The 20,315-nt window shown below is 38.1% G+C and overlaps 1 protein-coding gene across 2 annotated transcripts in view; it reads left to right on the top strand.

Annotated features, from left to right (window-relative positions):
• Positions 1 to 842: 842 nt before the first annotated feature.
• Positions 843 to 20,315, top strand: part of VEPH1 (ventricular zone expressed PH domain containing 1) — a 218,740-nt gene continuing 199,267 nt past the window's right edge. For both annotated transcript variants that reach the window (XM_039236070.1, XM_039236068.1), the window contains exons 1-2: positions 843 to 1,006; positions 18,177 to 18,392. In XM_039236070.1, the coding sequence (XP_039092001.1) occupies positions 869 to 1,006; positions 18,177 to 18,392 (354 nt within the window). In that variant the 5' untranslated portion in view covers positions 843 to 868. The remainder of the gene's footprint in view (positions 1,007 to 18,176; positions 18,393 to 20,315) is intronic.

Genomic DNA, 20,315 nt, shown 5'->3' with positions numbered 1-20,315 from the left:
AAGCCCTTCCTCTTTACCCTGCATTGCAATGCTATCACTTTCAAGTTCAGTGTTCAAGTTCAAATTCACACTCACATTCAGCAGAGATCTACCTAGCCTCCTACATCTAGGCAGAATCCTTTATTCTGTTGCTACTTGTTTAGAGACTGTATATGAATAAGGCAAGTGTTGATCACCTTCTGGACTTAGGGTTGGGGGGAAGTTTCTCTTGTCAGTGTAGGAAAGAAACCTGGCTAAGAAGGCAAGCACTGGCTTCCATGTCCAGAAAAAAGAGAAAGCCAGGCAGGAGTTCTAAAAGATGTTTTCTGTGTTCCCTTTTTCCTTTCACTGCCTTTTTCTGTTTGGTTTCCATGGGAATCTGTTTGGGGGAAATTGGCAAGGGTTGGATGTACCAGGTTGCTTGTCCACTTGTTTCCTTGTGGCATAGAGAGATGTAGAAGGATATAGAAAGAAGAACAATAAGTTTAAGATTTAAGCAGCTGTTTAACGTTCACGTTCAATTCAAGAGAAACCTACACTTTTTTTGGACAGGATCTTTTGGGGGGGGAAATAATAAGGGAAGAACTCATTTGAAGATTACCAAGCCAGGATCCGTTACTCCATGCACATGTCCAAACTTCCTTCCCCCTCTCTGCTGGGCATGAAGTTCACATTTTGAACCCATGCCATTCTACTAACATCAATATTGTATCATTTGTTTCTTTTCCAGAGAGTTTCAAAGAAGACCTCAACTTCTTAAGAAAAATGACCTTTCAAGGAATACAAAGTATATACTTCGAGCTGCATGTTTCTTTCTTACTAACCTGAGACAACTGAAACACGTGACCGCAGGGCTGCAGAAAGTCAATTGATTATCAAGCGTCTTATCATGCATCAATTGTTCAGACTGGTTTTAGGACAAAAAGATCTTTCACGAGCCGGGGACCTCTTCTCCTTAGATGACTCTGAGATTGAAGACAGTCTGACAGAAGCTCTGGAGCAAATTAAAATAATTAGCTCATCTTCGGTAAGTACACTAGTTTTTAAACTAGACACCTGAAATGACTTATTCTAGAGCCAAATGATTGTTCATATCCTGTGGGAAAGGAACTTTGCAGGATAAAGAGGAAAGACCAGTTAATACTGGTTCCATTTAACTCTGCTCTGTGGTTTAGTCTGGTGTCTAAAAATAACACCAGGGCAGTCTTGACGTGCGGGCAGCTAGGCTGCCTTTTGCCCATTCATGGAGAGCAGAACCCTGGAAACTGCAGAGTGAGATTATCACAAATCTTATCTAAGTGCAGCTTCTCTATCCTTGAAATGACATGGAGAAGAGAGGGAGCAAATCCCCAGAAAAGCAGACCTGCCAGGCTGTACAGTAGCATCAGTAAACAAAGCAGGGTGTGTGGAGGAGGCTGAATAATGAAAGAGGCAGGATGACGCTTCCTGCCACATAGGTAATATGAGACAAGGATCATTCTGTTGCCAGAAGTGACAGTTGCCCAGGGCTTGATAACACTGATTCTGTGTGTTTCTATATAATCTCCATTTAAAAAAAAAAAAAAAAATCTTTCTTTTTTACTTCTTTTCCTACAAACCCTCCCCCTTTTAATTAAACTCACCCATCATTAGCCCCCACTGTGATCAGACAAATTTATAATCTCTACTCTCCCATTCCTTTGCTTCGCCTCAATGTCAAGATTATATATTCTGAAAGCGCTTCCCAAAGAGGGTGGATGTGGAGTGCCCAGTGTGGTTTGATGTTGCCCTTCTTGGTTGTGCATGGACGCTCCATGAGATTAGTCCCATTTCAAAGGCCAAGTCTACCAAGCATCCCTTGTGTCTCTGTCTTGACAGCATTTGCTAATACTTGGTGCAAACAGCCCCCCAGGTGGAGAGGAAAGAGACAGGACTTGAGCCATAAAATACTGAATTGCCAAATGTGTACACATTTCAGAGATCACAGCTTTCTTCCACGTTTTAATGAAGAGATGTTTAAAAGGTATACCAGCAACCAGTGCGGCTTCCTCCTCAAGACTGTCAGCATGCTCACTTATTGGCTGCCAGGAACATACTAAATCCCCCCTGTGGCCAATGAAGTCATTGCCCAACACTCTTTTCTCAGCTAATGTCTTTGACAGCAATTATGTGTCCACATTTTTTTTCAGAACATTAATCAACGTAGTCTGACTCAAAACACAAAGTATTCCTGGTACATTTCCACCTTCCCGGCAGGATTCGTGTGCTATTTCCAGCAGCCTTTCCCTTCACACTCCTGCAGAAATGAATTGGCTGCATGTGCCACTGATTTTCATCTAATCTAATACAAATATATATATATATATATATTCCCCTGAAGCCTATTTCCACTAGAGGTCACTAGTGTCAGTGATTTCTTTTGTTTCCTTCAACAGTTGCTTATATTTAACAGATGTCAACTTCAGAATTTTAGGACTGGTTAGTTCTGTTATGTGTCCCCACCTTTAACCATTAAGGTAGGCAGGTCCCTTGTCATCAGGGCATCGTCTGTCCCTTCAGATCAGCATCCCACCAGGCAGGTCTGCAGGGCCATTTTCCTGTGTTCTTCACCTACTAACTTGTGTCACATGTCACTTCTTCCATTGTTCTATCTGTAACTGTGGCATGAGCAGATGGGTGGCAGAATAAAAATTAATTTTTAGAGGGATTGTCCAGATCGATCCATTTTTATGTTTGCTACTAAGTCCTAGTTGTAAGCATGTCTCAGTGTGGAATTCCTTCTCCCTTTCCATTTCTTTAAAAGCCAGTTCAAGTTTTATTATTCCTGAAATGAGCTATAGTGGTTCTAGTTCTTAGTGATTACTTCTTCGTAAAAATACATAATTGCCCTTTGGTCTGTTCATTGCCCCAACTGTTCCTACAAGAACTTTAAATGTCTGAAGATCGGTGTCAGGGCTCACCTGTAGCTTCTCTCTTCTCAGCTCAACATCCTTAGTGTCCTGGTGTCCTTAGGTTTTTCCATGACAAAGAAGGAGCCTATGGCTGAGAAAGGTCGTACTACCTCACATTTCCAGGTTTCGGTCTGGAAACTCAAATTTGTCAGTACATGATAAATGCTATCCAAATGCAAGACTCAGAGACATAAATTAGAGTGTTGACTTATTGATTTGCAGTGAAAATGATAACTCATGTCAGTCAGAATTCTTGTGTGCTCCATGCTGTCCATACCAAGTGTATTTAGTCAGTCTTTCTCTAGACAACAAAAATTACTACTGATTAGATTTCTTCCTCCTCTACTAGGATCACATTCCAGCCCTACTGCCCTATATTTAACTCACCTGTAGTCACTCATGAACAGCTAGTAAATTGGTTAGTCCAATAGCTGGTCAATCCCACTCATGCAAGTGGATTATTTTCCCCCTAGTTAATTTTCAAAGGGAAATATCATTTCCAAATTCTTGGAGGCATCTCATTGTAGCTCCCAAGTACTGCCTACATTCTCAGCATCCTGGTTTCTTTCCCTTGGCACCTTCCTAATTTATTATTGTAATTTATCATTGCCCAGCACTTAAACGAACTGCTTAGAACAATTGCTGATACTAGTCAGATACTCTGTGTCTAAAATTTCTTTTCTACGGTTGACCACATTTCTATAGTTGGCCCCATTCATGTTGTGATATACCAGAGCCCTGATGCTGAATCAAGACTTGTAATTAGCTAACTTGAAAACCATTGTAAGTGTATCGTGTCGCATTTTAAACCATTGCAACAATATTCTTGTCTTTAGGCCCTCATTCCAGGATATTTATACCTTCAAAAAATTATGATTCTGCCCAATATATTAGTTATTCCCATCTTTTCAAAATCTGATAATTTGGCAAACAAGTCTTCAATCCTTTGCCTAATGTCACTCACAAAATAATTGAACCTTACTAGGTTCCATTCTATGGTTTATGCTCTCATTCCCATTGGTTAGTCCAAAATACTGCTGGGAAATATTTTGTCCTTATGCTTTGCTTTGAAAGTACATCTTCTCAAAATTCTCTCCAGGTCCCCAAATGTACCTTTAAGTTTTATCTTTTCATTTCAAGTCCTTTCTGGACTACCTTCATCTAATAATCATATCCTGTACCACCTTGGCTCACCTCCCAGACTGCTCATTGCTATCCACTCATCTTCTTTTCCCACTCCCCAGCACCCCCCCCCAACCCACCATGTTCCCTTTGCCTAATCCATCCTTCCAGCTCTCTTTAACTTTTTTTAAAGCCAATGAAAAATGTTAGGCATAAACAAATCGACCAACTTTAAGAATTAGATAAACCCCCTGCATGTTTCTCTGTACTTCACACCTTCTCCCTTTCTCCCAATGTAACTAAAATCCTGATCATAGTATTTATCCATGAATGTTTTTATTTCTTTGCTATATATGCATAGCTCAAAAATTATTCATAGCATGATATCCTATTTTTCAAAACTTTATATAAGTAGTATAAGGCTCAATATAATGTTTCTGTGGTTTATCTATGTTGATGCAGGTGGTGCTAATTCATTTGGGTTTGGAGGGATAGAGTATTCCACTACATGATTATGCCCCAATTTGGTTTTGCATCCTTCTTTTGATGGACACTTATGTGAAACTCTTATGTGAATAATTTCCTCTTATGTGAAATTCTTAAGTATTGGGATTTTTCTAACGTGATTCTCCTCAAATGCAATTTTTGAACAATTAAATGTAATTTTTGAGTACTCCTTTTGGAGTTTCTCAGAAGAAAAAAAAAAAGCTTGGATTATAGAAGAGAAATCATAGGTAAATAGGATACTAGAATAGAAAAGTCATTTCTGTAATGCAGCCTTAGGAGAAATGAAAGGAAAGAAGTCAGATAAATTATGATCATTTGCCTCCCGTGTCTGTGAGTGGAAAGTTCCACACCCAAAGAGATTGTGGCCGACCTACAATATAGCTTAGCCATGACCTCACATGCTCTACCATGTTGATTTTAGGGATAGAACTCAAACTCACAGCCGAGCATGGAGACTGGAGAACAGATCTGATTCAGCCCTCTAGGGTGTGTGAAAGAATACAAGAGGAGAAGTTATGCAAGCAAGATAGCCTTTAACTTTAACAGTGTTATAGTGAACATTCTTATCATCAGTGCTTTTGCCAAATATGCTAGTATTTCTAGTGAAGACAACTAGGGATGAAACTTGGTTTCGGGGTTTATAGACTTTGAGTTTTCTGATATACCACCGAATTGCTCTCCACTGTGGCCATACCAACCCACACTCCCACCAGCCATGCTTGAGATTCCCAGTGGCTTTATATCTTCACCAAAGCTTGCTTTTATCAGATTGTTACAGTTTTTGTCAGTTTAAATGAACCATATCTGACTGTTAATTACATTTGTGTTCCCCTCATTACTGGGAAGGGCAACAGATAGTTTTTTGGTATTTATTCGCTATATGTCATTTGGGTTTCAGTAAAGTACCTATTTAGGGTTTAGAGTGTTTGTTTGTTTGTTTGTATTTTTTATTGATGTTTTAAGGAAGCCTTTTCTTACTAACTGAAGGACTTTTTGGTTATTCTTGTACAAACCCTGTCACTCATGCTTGTTGCACATCTATTCCTAATGTAGTTTGCCTTATACCTTTCACTGTAATAGTCCTAATATCTGGTAGGATGAGTATCCTCAAATTTGTTTAAAATTGCTTTTATCTGTTTTGTCTTTTAATGACTTTAATGAATGATTCTGTCACTATCATGATAGGAATTTCATTATGACTATATATTTATTTGAAGAAAATTAACATTTTTATATTACTGTCTTCTTATCTGTAGGTATTATTTTCCATTTTCTTAGATCCTCTTAAGCATCTTGCCATAAAGTTTTATGATTTTTTCTTAAAGATCTTAAGAGTATTGTAAGTCTTTTAAAACTTATAAGTATTCTAGTTGTTTTGCTGAGATTATAAAAATGGCATCTTAAAAAAAATTGTTTCCAACTATTTTTTTCAGGTGATTATAACAGAAAATACACTTGTGTCATGATCACGTATCCAGGAAACTTAACTCTCCTATTAATCTTAATGTCTTGTCTATAAATTTTCCATTTATTCAACAAATACTTATTAGGCACTTACTATATGCCAGACACAGTCAGGTGCTGGGGATACAAGAGTAAGCAAAACAGACAAAGAAATCTCTGCCAGCATCCATTTTAATTGGGTGAGGCAGAAAAATAAACAAAATAAATAAGGAAAGTATGCAGTGCATTAAAAGATCAGTAAGTGCTATGTAGAAAAACAGAACAGAGGTTGAGGACAGGGGAGTGACAGGGGATTAGAGGTATGAAATTTTTTTTACTTTCATTTTTATTTATATTTGAGAAAGAAAGATAGAGTTTGAGCAGAGGAGAGGCAGAGAGAGAGAGGGAAACAGATCTGAAGCAGGCTCCAGGCTCTGAGCCTGTCAGCACAGAGCTGGACATGGGGCTCGAACTCACAAATGGTGAGATCATGACCTGAGCCGATGTCCGACGTTTAAGTAACTGAGCCACCCAGGTGCCCTGAGGTATGAAATTTTAAACAGGCAGACAAAGTGGCCATATTGAGAACCTGGCTTGAAGCAAAACTTGAAGGCGATGAAGAAGCAATACTTGTGGAAACCTGGAAGAACGCATTTGAGGCAGAAAAGCTATTGAATACAAAGTTCCTGAGGTTGAGGGAAGCCTGAAGTTTTTGAGGAATAGCAAGGAAGCCAGTGTGGTTGTAGCAGAGAAAGCAAGGCAGGAATGTCCTAGAACATCAGGTCAGAAGGGAAATGGAGGCTAGATCATGCAGGGCCTTGGACAGCTATTGGAGCCTTCTGACCAGAGAAGTAACATGATCTGATTTTCCTTTTCCTGATTTGAGAAGAGTCTGTGATGAAGCAAAGGTGGAATCAGGGAGGCCAATTAAAAGACTATTGCAATAATCCAGATAAGAAACAGCAGAGGGGCGTCTGGGTGGCTCAGTCGGTTATGCATCCAACTTCGTCTCAGGTCATGATCTCATGGTGTGTGTGTTCGAGCCCCACATCAGGCTCTCTGCATATAGCTCAGACAGAGCTTGGAGGCTGCTTTGAATTCTGTGTCTTCCTCTCTGACCCTCCCCCAATTGCACTCTCTCTCTCTCTCTCTCAAAAATAAACATTAAAATTTTTTTAATTAAAAAAAGGCAAAGACTGGCCACCAGGCAGTAATGGAGGTGGTGAGAATTATTCAGTCTCTGGATATATTTTAAATGCAAAACCAACAGGATTTGTTGATGTAGGTGTGGTATAGAGGGACAGAGAGACAGAGGGATTAAAGATTCTTGGCCTGAAAAGTTACAATGATGAAGGTGAGGGGTAGGAAGGAATCCGAAGTTCTGCTCTAATCATGGAGGCTGAGCGGTCAGCTGTCCCTGCAAAGATGTCATGGAGATAGTTGCATGTATGAATCTGGAGTTGAGACAAGTCTGGGCTGGACATGATCATTTTGGAACTCCTTAGCTTTGAGACTGAATGAAATCACTGAAAGAGTGAGGATTTACAGAAAATAAGCCCAAAGACTGACCCCAGCCTCGGAGGTCAAGGAGATGATGGAGGACCAGTGAACCTGGCTGAGAGAAAGGGCCAGTGATGGAAGAAGAAAGAGCATGATGTCCTGAAAGCCAAGTGGAGAAACGATCAAGAACAGAGCTAGGTTGATGCTCTAAGTAGGTCAGGTGAGATGAAGACTGAGAAGGACTGTTTTGAAGGTCACAGTGACCATGACAAAAGCAGTTCCATTAGATAGGTAGGGGTGAGAGCTGAACTGAAGTTAGTTTAAGACAGAATGGGAGAAGATTTGAAGAAAATGAGCAGTGATGTCTCTGGGCATTTTCCTTTGAAGAAGAAGAGAGAAATGGAGTGGTAATTAGAAAGAGTTAGAGAGTAAGAAAGAAATTTTTTAAGATGAGAGAAGCACATTCTTTGGAATTGTTTAATGCATACAATCATTATTTTAAAATAATAGTGTTGTTTCTTCCTTTTCAACTTTTATCCTTTCTGTTTGAGTTCTCTGTCTCATTGTCCTGTCTAGTTCTCAAAAGCAATGTTGAATAGAATGAGGTCAGCAGATACCCTTTTTTTCATTTTTTAAAGAAAGTTTCTGACTTTACAACATAATTATAATGTTTGTTTATTTTTGAGACAGAGAGAGACAGAGCATGAACGGGGGAGGGGCAGAGAGAGAGAGAGAGGGAGACACAGAATCCAAAGCAGGCTCCAGGCTCTGAGCAGTCAGCACAGAACCTGATGTGGGGCTCGAACCCACGAACCGTGAGATCGTGACCTGAGCCAAAGTCGGACACTTAACCGACTGAGCCACCCAGGCGCCCCTCCAGACTTTTGATTAGTACCCATAATCAGATTAAGGAGGTTCCCTTGTACTCTCATTTTTAAAATGTTTGTTTATTTTTGAGAGAGAGAGAGAGCATGAGCAGGGGAGGGGCAGAGAAGGAGAGAGACACAGAATCTGAAGCAGGCTCCAGGCTCTGAGCTGTCAGCAGACGTGGGGCTGGAACCCATGAACCATGAGATCATGACCTGAACCAAAGTCGGACACTTAATGGACTGAGCCACCCAGGTGCTCCAATCATTAATTCCTTTTTTAATGTTCACTGTTCTCCTTTTTGTTCTTTTTCTGGTTGTATTCTAGTACCATTTTTCTAATCCCTTCAGTTGTACAATTAGCTTATTGGGGGTTTTTTACTTCCTTACTTTCTAATATAAGTATTTAAGACCCTAAATTTCTTGCTAAGTAGCACTTAGTGTCATCCCATAAGTTTTTGAGATACAATATTTTCATTATTAATTCTTAAATACTTTCTTATTTTGATTGTGACTTCCTCTTTGACTCATAAGTGACTTAGAAGTTTGTGCTTTAATTTCCCAAGAATTTTTGGAATCTTTTTGTTGTTAAGTTAAAAATCTAGCTGCATTGTAGTTGGACAAAATGAATGGCATGATACCAGTTGCTTATGAGTGGTTGAGACTTGCTTTGTAGCACAGTTTATGCCTAATCTGTGTAACGAATAACAGCTAATACTTATGTAGCACTTACTATGTTGTAGGAATTGTTGTAAGAGCTTATCACATGTTAATATATTTAGTTCTTTCAGTAAGCTTTTTAAAAAATTTTTTCAATGTTTTATTTATTTCTGAGAGAGAGAGAGAGAGAGAGAGAGAGGCAGTGTGAACAGGAGGGTCAGAGAGAGAGAGACACAGAATCTGAAACAGTCTCCAGGCTCTGAGCTGGCTGTCAGCACTGAGCTGGACGCAGAGCTCGAACCCACAAACTGTGAGATCATGACCTGAGCTGAAATGGGCTGCTTCACTGACTGAGTCACCCAGGTGCCCCTCAGTAAGCTTTTGAGATAAGTATACTAATATTATCTCCATTTTATAGATAAGGAGACTGGAGTATAGAGAGGTTAATAATTGAACTTGTTCAAGATTATATAGCTAGTGAATAATAGAGACAAAGATCAAGCTCAGAGAGTTTGGATTCAGAGACTATTCTTAGCCACCACACTATGCTGCCTCTTTAGATGTTTCATTTGTGCTCCAGAGGAATGGGTATTCTCGAGTTAGTGAGTATAAGATATTAAGTAAGTTGATTTTGATTGTGTTGTTCAAGTTTTCTGTATCCTCAATAAATTTGTGTTTGCTTGGATAGTCAATTACTAAGAGAGGTCTTTTAAAATTTCCCACTATAATTTTGGACTTGTCAATTTGTCCTTGTAATTTTGTCAAGATTGCTTTATCAACTTGAGAGCTTTTCTAAAATTGAACTGTAATTAACATACGATGTTATATTAGGTTCAATGTACAACACAGATTCAACAGTTCTACACATTACTCAGTGTTCCCCATAATAAGTAGAGTCACCATCTGATACCATACACAAAGTTATTACAGTATTATTAATTACTTTTCATCTCCTTGACACTAATTTTATAACTAGAAGTTTGTACCTCTTAATCCCCTTTATTTTATTTATCCTCCCACCCAGCTCCTCTCTGGCAACCACCAGTTAATTCTCAGTATTTTAAGAGTCAGTTTTTTGTTTCTTTGTTTATTATTTATTTGTTTAGTTTTTTTGGATTCTACACATAAGTGAAATCATATGGTATTTGTCTTTCTCTGTCTGGCTTATTTCACCAAGCATTATACTCTCCAGCTCCATTCATGTTGCAAATGGCAAGATCTCATTCTTTTTATGGCTGAATAATACTCTGCTGTATATATATATATATACACACACCACATTTTTTTAAATTATGTGTGTACAAGTTTAGAATTATTGTTTACTCCTTGGAGAACTTTTCTTATTACCCATTGTACAACTTTATTCTGATAAGTTTTGCCCATTTTCTTTGGAGTAGTTGCCTATTTCCCCTTTTCCTGTCTTTTTACTTTTTACCTTCTCATGTCCTTATGACTTAAATATAATTTGTAAACATCATGTAGATGTTTTAAATAATCCAAATTAAAAATCTGTCTTTTATTGATAAATTTAGTCAATTTGTATTTATCATGATAAATTACATATTTGGATATCTTTCTACATTTTTTTTAGTTATATTTCATGATTTTCTAAATTTCTCTTTATCTTCTTTTCTGCACTTAAAAATTTTTCTTTATTTTTTCATTTCAAGAGAGACAGAGAGAGCAAACGGGGAAGGGACAGGAGAGAGAGTGAGAGAAAGAGAATCCCAAGAAGGCTCTGCACTATTAGTACAGAGCCCAATGCAGGGCTTGAACTCACAAAATGCAAGACCAAGACCATGATCTGAGCCAAAACCAAGAGTTGGGCGCTTAACTGATTGAGCCACACAGTCACCCTACCTATTTTTTAATTGAATGAATTTTTATCCTTTCAATTTCCACCTCTATTCACTCTGTTGGTTTGAAAGTTATATATTCTATGTCTGTTCTTTTAGTAGGTACCTTTAAAATGTTAGCAAAAGTATTTGCCATATTTTATCAATTCTAAGACACTTTTCACACATTTATAATTCTGAAACACGAATATATTTTATAATTGATTACAATCTTACAATCACCGTTGGCCAGGTATTAGGCATAATAAAGTTGCCATTGCCTATTTGTGCATAAATTTTTCACAGCTTCCACAGTGTTAACATTCCAACTGAATTAGGTACATTATTGTTAACATCAATCAATCAATGTTGTGTTAAATGTCCATTTAAAATGTTTCTAAACTTTCTAGACTATAATGTGGTACTGAAACAAATGCTTATTGGGTATTTGGGAAAGTGTGGAAGAGAGCACTAGGGTACACATTTTATATAAGAGAACAAAATATTCATCATTGCAGGAGTGATAGGAATTCCACATTTTCTTGAAAAAAATAGTAACTGAGAGCCTTATGGAAACTAAAAAAGAATATACTCTTTTGTTACTGAAATATTGGTAAAATATTGTCTATTCGCCACAAGTAATGCACCTAAAAGCAGGAGAAACAGGCAATTCTCTTGGAAGATATGAACAAAACTTCAAAGAAATAAGAGGCTAGTACCATCAATTTATGTCTTGCCTAGAATTCTCTTTAAAACATGATAATAATTCACAGTTTAATTGGCAGTCTTTTCTCTTCCTTCATAATGGAAGATCTTATCATTGATACCATCTTACATTTGATGGATTACAATGATGTCTAAAGTTATTCAATAGCTCTCTTCTCCTATTACCATAAGGACCTTGGAATACTTTCATGCCCCTCTTGTATATTAGTCTTAAGCAATACTTTTTTATTTATTCTTGTTTAATACCCTTGAAACTTACTCTTTAAAATTACTGATTTCAAAAACTAGATCAGTCAATGTTTGGTTCAAGAACCTACGATTTCCCCATTTTTTCTTATCATTCTTTTTTCCCCATTGTCTTCCTTCCTTTTTTCTTCTGAATCCAAGTTTCCACTTTGAGAAGTATCATATTAAAAGTCCCTTCAGTCAGGATCTATTAGTGATAAACTCTCTCAATGTTTGTCTTTTCTGAAAAAGCTCTTGTTTTGCCCTTAACTTTGAATGGTGAATACCTGGGTGTGGATTTCTAGCTGGATAGTTTTTAATTTGTCAGTAATTTCTAGGGTTGCTGTTATAAAATCCACTGTTGGTTTGTCATTCTTTATACTAATATACTTTTTCCATGCGGTTTCTTTGGTGTTCTGTGGTTTCACACTATTATGTGTCCAGATGTGATTTTACTTGTATATCCCTGCTCAATCCTCATTGTGTTTTGTGAGTTTGAAGTTTATACTTTCTGTCAATTTTGGAAATTTAAAAAGTATTTCATCATGTGTCTTTTCCATCTAATTTTTCCTTCCGGAAATGCTATGTATTCATTCACATATTCATTTCACAAGTATTTTTTGAGTACCTACTATTTTCTAGGCATTGGGGGTATAATAATAAATGAAGCAAACAAAAATCACTGCTCTCACATTCTTCATATTCTGTTTTATCCTCCATGCCTTTTGATCTTTTGTAGTTTCCATCTCTGCATGATACATTATGTTTTCATTTCCTCAGCTCTATATTCCAATCCATTTTTTTTCCAGCTGTATCTTATCTACTATGTCATTCATTAAGTTTTTCATTTCTAGAAGTTTCATTTGTTTCTTTTTAACATCTTTCTGTTCCTTTATAGAGAGATGCAGTCTTTGTTCATAACAAGAGTTTTCCTTGATACATGAGTCATTTTGAACAACTAATTGCATTATTTGAGATCAATAATTGCATTATCTGGTTTTTGACTATCCAATATGCCCCAAGTTTTATATGTGGATATGTACTCCTATTGGCTTAGTTTCTTGAATGTTTTATACGTTTGGATTTTTAAATTCAGTTTAAGTAGAATTTTACTTGTGTGTGTACTGGATGGCTTTAGTTGAGTGGTTCATCCCTCAAAGTAGTTTTATGTTTACTTCTGCTGGGAACTCCGGTGATACTATGAGCTCTGGGGTCCTTGTTGGTGCTGTTGATGTTATTAGTGTTTCCACCTTGGAGGTTCTTAGAATGATACGATAAATGAGGTATGTATATATGTGTGCTCTTAAAAGTAGAAAGAATAATTATTGGGGTGCCTGGGTGGCGTGGTCGGTTAAGTGTCTGACTTTGGCTCAGGTCATGATCTCATGGTTCGTGAGTTTGAGCCCTGCGTCGGATTCCATGCTGAGAGCTCAGAGCCTGGAGCCTGCTTCAGATTCTGTGTCTCCCTCTCTCTCTCCCCCTTCCCTGCTCCCACTCTGTCTCTCCCTCTCTCTCTCTCTCAGTAATAAAGATTTAAAAAAAAGAATGATTATTACTATGGATGCCATGTAGAATGTAACCATAAGAGAAGAGTACTATGTGGCCTTTTGGTGCTGTACATTGTAAATAGTGAAATGAATATATAAAAAAGCATAACACACAAGGAAACATTTGTAACTCACTGTGTATTATAACATTTCTCTGTACTTACTGTGTGCCAGACAGTGTTGTAAATCCTTTCCCTATATTAACTGACTTAATCCCCACACTAGTAGTAGGAGATAGATACTAATAATATCCCAGTTTTAAGGATTAGGCAGCTGAGGGACAGAGAGACAAGTGATTGCTCAAGATTGCAGAGCTGGTAAGAGTAGAATATAGCTCTGAACACAGGCAGTCTGACTCAAGAGTCCATGCTTTTAACTGCTATGCTATGCCATCTCTGAAGGAAGGGAGGGAGAAGTAATCCTCAAGATAACCTTCCTTCTTCTCTTCCAACTTCTACTCCTATGCCATTTCCACCACTGAGTACTTTATTTCAGATATTCTACATTCCCTTTTGCCAGTGGGCCATCCCCTGAAGACTGTTCATAGCATAAAGAGGTGTGACCAAATGGCTCATGAGTGTTGACACGGAGTTGTGGTGTCTGTGGCTGAGTGAGAATGACCCATCCTGGTAACTAGGCTTGGAGCAGGACAATGTGTGGATTTTTCATTGTCCTTCCCTTATAATTTGACCTTCCCACCACTTTAGGGTAAATTACTTTAAAATTAACAATGACCAGGTTGCTGTGAGACTCAACCTCTAAGCCCAATTTGATGGGTTTGATATTAAATAGATCTGATTCTTAGAAGTTATTCATTTTAATATGCACAAGTACTTACCCAATGTTGAACTCAAACATAAACACATATGTAGACACATATATTTCATAAGAACAAGGTGTTTCCTGGAATGAGAGTCAAGAAAACCCCAATTGCAAAGATGATTTCACACCAAAAAACTTTAAACCATTCAATAAGATCTTTTTAAAAAAAGTTTTAAAATTTCTTTTGTTTTTTTGAATTTTGTTGAAGGGAGTAGTTAATAGATTTTCACATTTTCACCTTTTTTGGGAGGAAATCTCCTTTTTGGAGAATGTTTTGCTTCATGTCATATGTAGGAATTTGTAAAAACAAATTCAAGTTGAAAAATGCCTTCTTTTTCATAAAGTGTTATGAAAAACACATACATACAAGTTAACATAACACATACATAAGTTGACTAAGAAAAAGTGCTTGGTTATTTCTGTAGAAGCTAATAAGACAGTTAAAAAATTAAAGCAAATGCATAAACTTTGAAAATAGGAAGAAAGTGATGCATCCTCTCTGTTTTTAAAAATGTTTACAGTATGTTCTTGCTTTGGACCATAAAATTTTAAATCAAAAATCAGGAACTAACACCACAAACTAAACCAGCATTCTTGCGTTTATTACTTTTATGTAAAATAGCTTAGGAAATTCTAGTCAACCCAATAAGCCATGGAATACATAAAAGGTATAGATCCAATACAGAGATGTTTTTGGAAAACCCAAGGGATTGATCTAAAAGAATTATTTACCCAAGGGATACAGAAATGCTGATGCATAGGAGCACATGTACCCCACGGTTCATAGCAGCACTCTCAACTTCATAGCCAAAACATGGAAAGAGCCTAAGTGTCCATCAATGGACGAATGGATCAAGAAGATGTGGTTTATCTATATGATGGAATACTACATGGCAATGAGAAATAATGAAATCTGGCCATGTGTAGCAACATGGATGGACCTTGAGGGTGTTATGCTGAGCGAAATAAGTCAGGCAGAGAAGGACAAATGTCGTATGTTTGCACGTATAGGAGGATTAGGAGGAACTTGACGGAGGAACAAGGGGGAGAAGAAGGGGGGAAATGGTGGGGGAAAGGGAGAGAGGCAAACCATGAGAGACTCTTGAATGCTGACAAAAACTGAGGACTGATGGATGTGGGGGGGGGAGGGGAGAAGGGCATGGAGGAGGGCACTTGTGGGATGAGCACTGAGTGTTATATGGAAACCAATTTGACAATAAACTATTTGTAAAAAATAATAAAAAAATAAAAGGATTATCATAATTAATAATTGACCTAAACAGCTAGGTACAAAATAAATACAAAAAAGTTGTAGGTTGACTTATTCATCAATAACTAATTAAAAATTCTAAGGAGGAAATAATATAAATGCTGTTAACAGTCACAACAGAGATGTAAAATACACTAGGACATATCTTTAAAATTTTGTGGAGTTTATATGAACAAAATGGCAAAATTAGTATTGTAAAAAAATTAAAACATGGGATAAGCAAACAGAAAAGACAACTCTGAAATAGAAACTGTTGTATACAAAACAATTACTAGGAACAGAATTATTCAATACATGGTGATGGGAGCATTAGATTAGCTATTTAGTGTAAAATGTACATCATCTATAAATAGATTTAAAAGCTAACTGAATGGTTAGCAGATTAATTTCTAAAACCCCAAATGTTAAATGTTTCAAGTTTTATTTTATTTTTATTTTTTAAGTTTATTTATTTATTCTGAGAGAGAGCACACAGTGGGGAAGAGGCAGAGAGAGAGAGAGAGAGAGCGAGAGAGAGAATCCCAAGCAGGCTCCACACCACCAGTGCAGAGCCTGATGCGGGGCTTGAACTCATGAACAGTAAGATCATGACTTGATCCAAATTTGGACACAACTGAGCCACCAAGGTGCCCCAAGTTTTTATTTTTTAATCTAGAAAAAATACAGGAGAATTTGGATAAGGATAAAGGAAATAAGAAAAGTTTGAAGTTAAAAAATGAAGCCATTAAAAGAATCACAGGAAACAAAGGAGTAGGTGTAGGTGGCTATCTGCATGTGCCTTTGCCAAGCACGGGAGATGCTGTGAGCATTGTTTTCCCCAGGGCTGAAACGGCGTGAGAGAGAGATTAACTTTTCACTCTAAAGCTTCCTTTATACCTTTTGTTTTTTTGTACTATGCCCATGTATTACTTTTTCCAAAAAAAAAAAAAAACCCTCAAATTTCCAATTTAGAAAAGGAAAAACAATGAAATCCAAAAAGTTTGAGAGTTTTGGCCACTTATAAACTTATGTCAATAGATGGGAACAAAGAAACTAAAAGTAATGAAACATGGAGACATACTCAACAACCAAGATGCCAGATGTTGACTTAATATCCTTGGTAGAAAAAGATCTGAAAGGAAGACCCCCAAATTGAAGTCATCTAAGGAAAAATTGACATAGGATACAGTGGCCAGTTCCCAAAGGAAAAAATACAAATGACCAATACACATGTGAAAATACTCAGCCTTACTTCTGATCAAGGAAATTCCAAGTAAAACAGCAGTGAGGTATCTGTTTTTCACTAATCAAATTAGCAAAGATGAAAAATACGCTGTTCTTGCAAAGGAGCGATGGGGAAAGCATGCTTTGGCCCAGCTGAATGGCATATATGTCAGTAACCCCTTCCTGGATAATAATTTGACAGTGTGTATCATGAGCCCTAAACATTCTCCTGTCCTTTGTGTCAGAAATTTCCACTTTGGGGGGCGCCTGGGTGGCTCAGTCAGTTAAGCATCTGACTTCGGCTCAGGTCATGATCTCATGGTTCATGGGTTCAAGCCCCGTGTTGGGCTCTGTGCTGACAGCTAGCTCAGAGCCTGGAGCCTGCTTCAGATTCTGTATCTCCCTCTCTCTCTGACCCTCCCCTGCTCATTCTCACTCTCTCTCTCTCAGAAATAAATTAAAAATAAACATTAAAAAAAGAAATTTCCACTTCGGGAGAATCTAGGCCATCAATAATCTAAGTATGGAGAGGGCTTCATACATAAGATGTTTACTGCAGCTTTCAATACAATAGCTAAATCAGATTGTTCGAGCTGCAGCTTGCAGTAGACAGAAGAGCCCCATCACTTCCCATCTCTAACAGCCCACAGTGGTGTAAGGATCAAATTGCTTCATTGCTCAATTATGTTTTCATTTTTGTCAGTCCACCAAGCAGTGGCCGACCAATTTTCCAAATTAAAGTGATGGGCCTATTTTTCACATTTAGATGTTTTGGAAGGTCATATTACCTCTCAATGAAGATGATTAGATATTTGAGGGAGAATTAAATAGCTGAATGATGGGAAATTTGCTTGGGGAAAGCTGACATGGATTTGGTAGTTATTTGAACCAAAGACGGAGTATTGAATTGATATGTTCTGCTGTGTAGAGAAAGAGAAAGAAAGTTTACATGGGAAAATTGGAGGGTGATTTGAACCATTTCACAAAAATTACTGAAATGTCAGAGTAAAACAGTCAGCCTTGCCCTGTAACGGGCTTAGAAGCTGAAAGAGCCTGGTGTCAGTTGGTTAAGCGACTGGACTCTTGGTTTCGAGTCAGGTCATGATCTCACAGTTTCGGGAGTTTGAGTCCCACATTGGGCTCTGTGCTAAGTGTGGAGCCTGCTTGGGATTCTCTCTCCCTCTCTGCCCGTCCCCCACTCACGCTGCCTCTGTTTCTCTCAAAATAAATAAACTTAAAAAAAGAAAGAAACTGAAACAGCCTGAAGAATAACGAAGCTGCTTTGAACTCTCCCTGCTCCCTGGCTGTGTGTCTGTGATAGCAGGAACCTGCTCTATGTTAGCTCATTTGCATATCACCTTGTCCACAAGATTCTCATCTCCAAGGAAGAAGGCCCCCTTTGTATTGGCGCTTTACAACCTCACCCCTCAGCACACAGTATGGCACACCCACTTGCTAAATGAATAAGTTGGTATTTTATCGGTCCTTTGAAAGATCACTTTCCAGAGTGTTATTTAACATGAAGGTTTTCTTTCAACCAGGATTACCAAACCAATAACAATGACCAGGCAGTGGTTGAAATCTGTATCACACGAATCACAACAGCCATCAGAGAGACAGAGTCCATTGAAAAGCATGCCAAGGCCCTTGTGAGGCTCTGGGACTCCTGCCTGGAACACAACCTGAGACCCTCTGGGAAAGATGAAGACACTCCGCATGCAAAAATTGCTTCTGATATCACAAGTTGCATTTTACAGGTATGTCAGCATTCAACATCAGACCATTTGATACTGGCTTTGCAACTGAGGTGAACACGTGGTGTCTCTGAGCCAAGAGCTAATGTTTCTGTAGCCTTTAGATACTGTAAAAAGATAACATCCATCAATATTTTGGACAACCCATCAATAGCAGAGCCCGACAAGGTTGTAGACAGCCTCTACTGTCTGCAAGACATGCTGTGGGAAACTCAAAGCAATACCACAGCAAGCTCCAATCTATTTAGATAGATGAGACATGTACATATAACAACCTACCATTAATATATGCCAAGATGTAAATGACCACTACTGGAAAATTCAGGGGAAAAAAAGACCTCTTTCATCCAAGGAGAACAGAGAGGGGAGGAGTCTGAACTGAGGGGCAATGAGCTCGGAATATGTGGAGAGAAGTGACTAAATCACCTATTGTAACTGCACCTGGCTGGCTCAGTAGGTAGAGCACGCGACTCTTGATCTCAGGATGAGTTCAAGCCCCACATTGGCTGTGGAGCCTACTTCAAAAAAATTACTTCCTCTGGTGAAAACATGAATTTGGAATTTGGGCTTAAGCACAAACCAATCATATAAGAATGAAGTGGTAGGGGGGCGCCTGGGTGGCTCATTGGGTTAAGCACCCGACTTCGGCTCAGATCATGATCTCACGGTTCGTGGGTTCGATCCCTGCGTCGGTCTCTGTGCTGACAGCTCAGAGCCTGGAGCCTACTTCAGATTCTGTGTCTCGCTCCCTCTCTGACCCTCCCCTGCTCACGCTCTCTCTCTATCTCTCTCTCTCAGAAGTAAATAAAACATTAAAAAAAAAAAAAAAAGAATGAAGAGGTAGGTAAGTCATTTAACTTCCTAAGCCACAAGTTTCCTCCCTATAAAATGCAGATGACATTAACATTGTCAATGACAAATTTTACCAAACAGTAAATGTTGGTGATGTTGATAGGTATTTCTCAAAAGAGAATTCTGTGATTAAATACATTTGGAAACACTGAGTTCAGTTTTTCCCTTTCAGTCTGTCATAATGTTTCATAGCACTTTAAAGGCTCTGAAAAGTCCTCCAATTAAGAAAGCTGGTGAATTTTGTTTAGTACAGTGTTCTTCAATCTGATTTGCCTATGGAACTTCCTTTCCTCTCCCTACCCTCAACACAACATTGATGAATATCTCTTAGAACTATGGTTTCTGAGCATAGTTCAGGAAATTCTGGTTGTGTGGAAGTGTTTAGCACTGTGTGTGACAGATAGCATTAGCTTCCTTTCTCCTTCTCCTCCCCCTCTCTCCTCCTTCTCCTCCTCCTCTTCCTCCTCCTCACAGTTGTCTATACTTAAATGGAGCATATTCCATTTTGTCTATCTAGTTCACATACCGTTCAGCTGAACAAAAGACTATACACACAGTTACCCTGTTTTTCCTTTATCCCCAGGATTAGGGATGGGAGGAGAGGAAATGGGAATTTCAGCAAAATTAATGAAAGATTAATGCTGATTGGATATAACAGCAAAGTCCTAATGCGTCTGCTCTTCACTGATTATCTTAAATACGTTATTGGCATTCATCAGAAACATAGTTTATTTTACTCCAAAGTGCCATCGCACAGACATTCAGACAGAAATTCACAAATCATCCATATTCTCCAGCTCCTACTGTGATTTTCAAACCATCGGTCTGGACTCTTGAGCAGTACTGTCCAATAGAAATGAAATGTAAGCTACAAACATAGACCATATATATAATTTCAAACCTTCTAGTAGCCACATGAAAAAGAAAAGAAACTGATGAAATTCATTTGATAATACTTTTCCTTAACCCAATATATCCATATATTATTATTTCAGCACATAATATAAAAATTAATGAGCTATTTTACTTATTTGTATACCAGGTCTTATAAATCTGGTGTGTGTTTTAGCATAT

The sequence above is a fragment of the Hyaena hyaena genome, unplaced genomic scaffold, assembly GCF_003009895.1.
Source record: "Hyaena hyaena isolate Hyena2069 unplaced genomic scaffold, ASM300989v1 scaffold_105, whole genome shotgun sequence".
Taxonomy (NCBI): Eukaryota; Metazoa; Chordata; class Mammalia; order Carnivora; family Hyaenidae; genus Hyaena; species Hyaena hyaena.
Note: the sequence above shows the minus strand (reverse complement) of the source record. Positions and strands in the feature narration are given on the sequence as shown.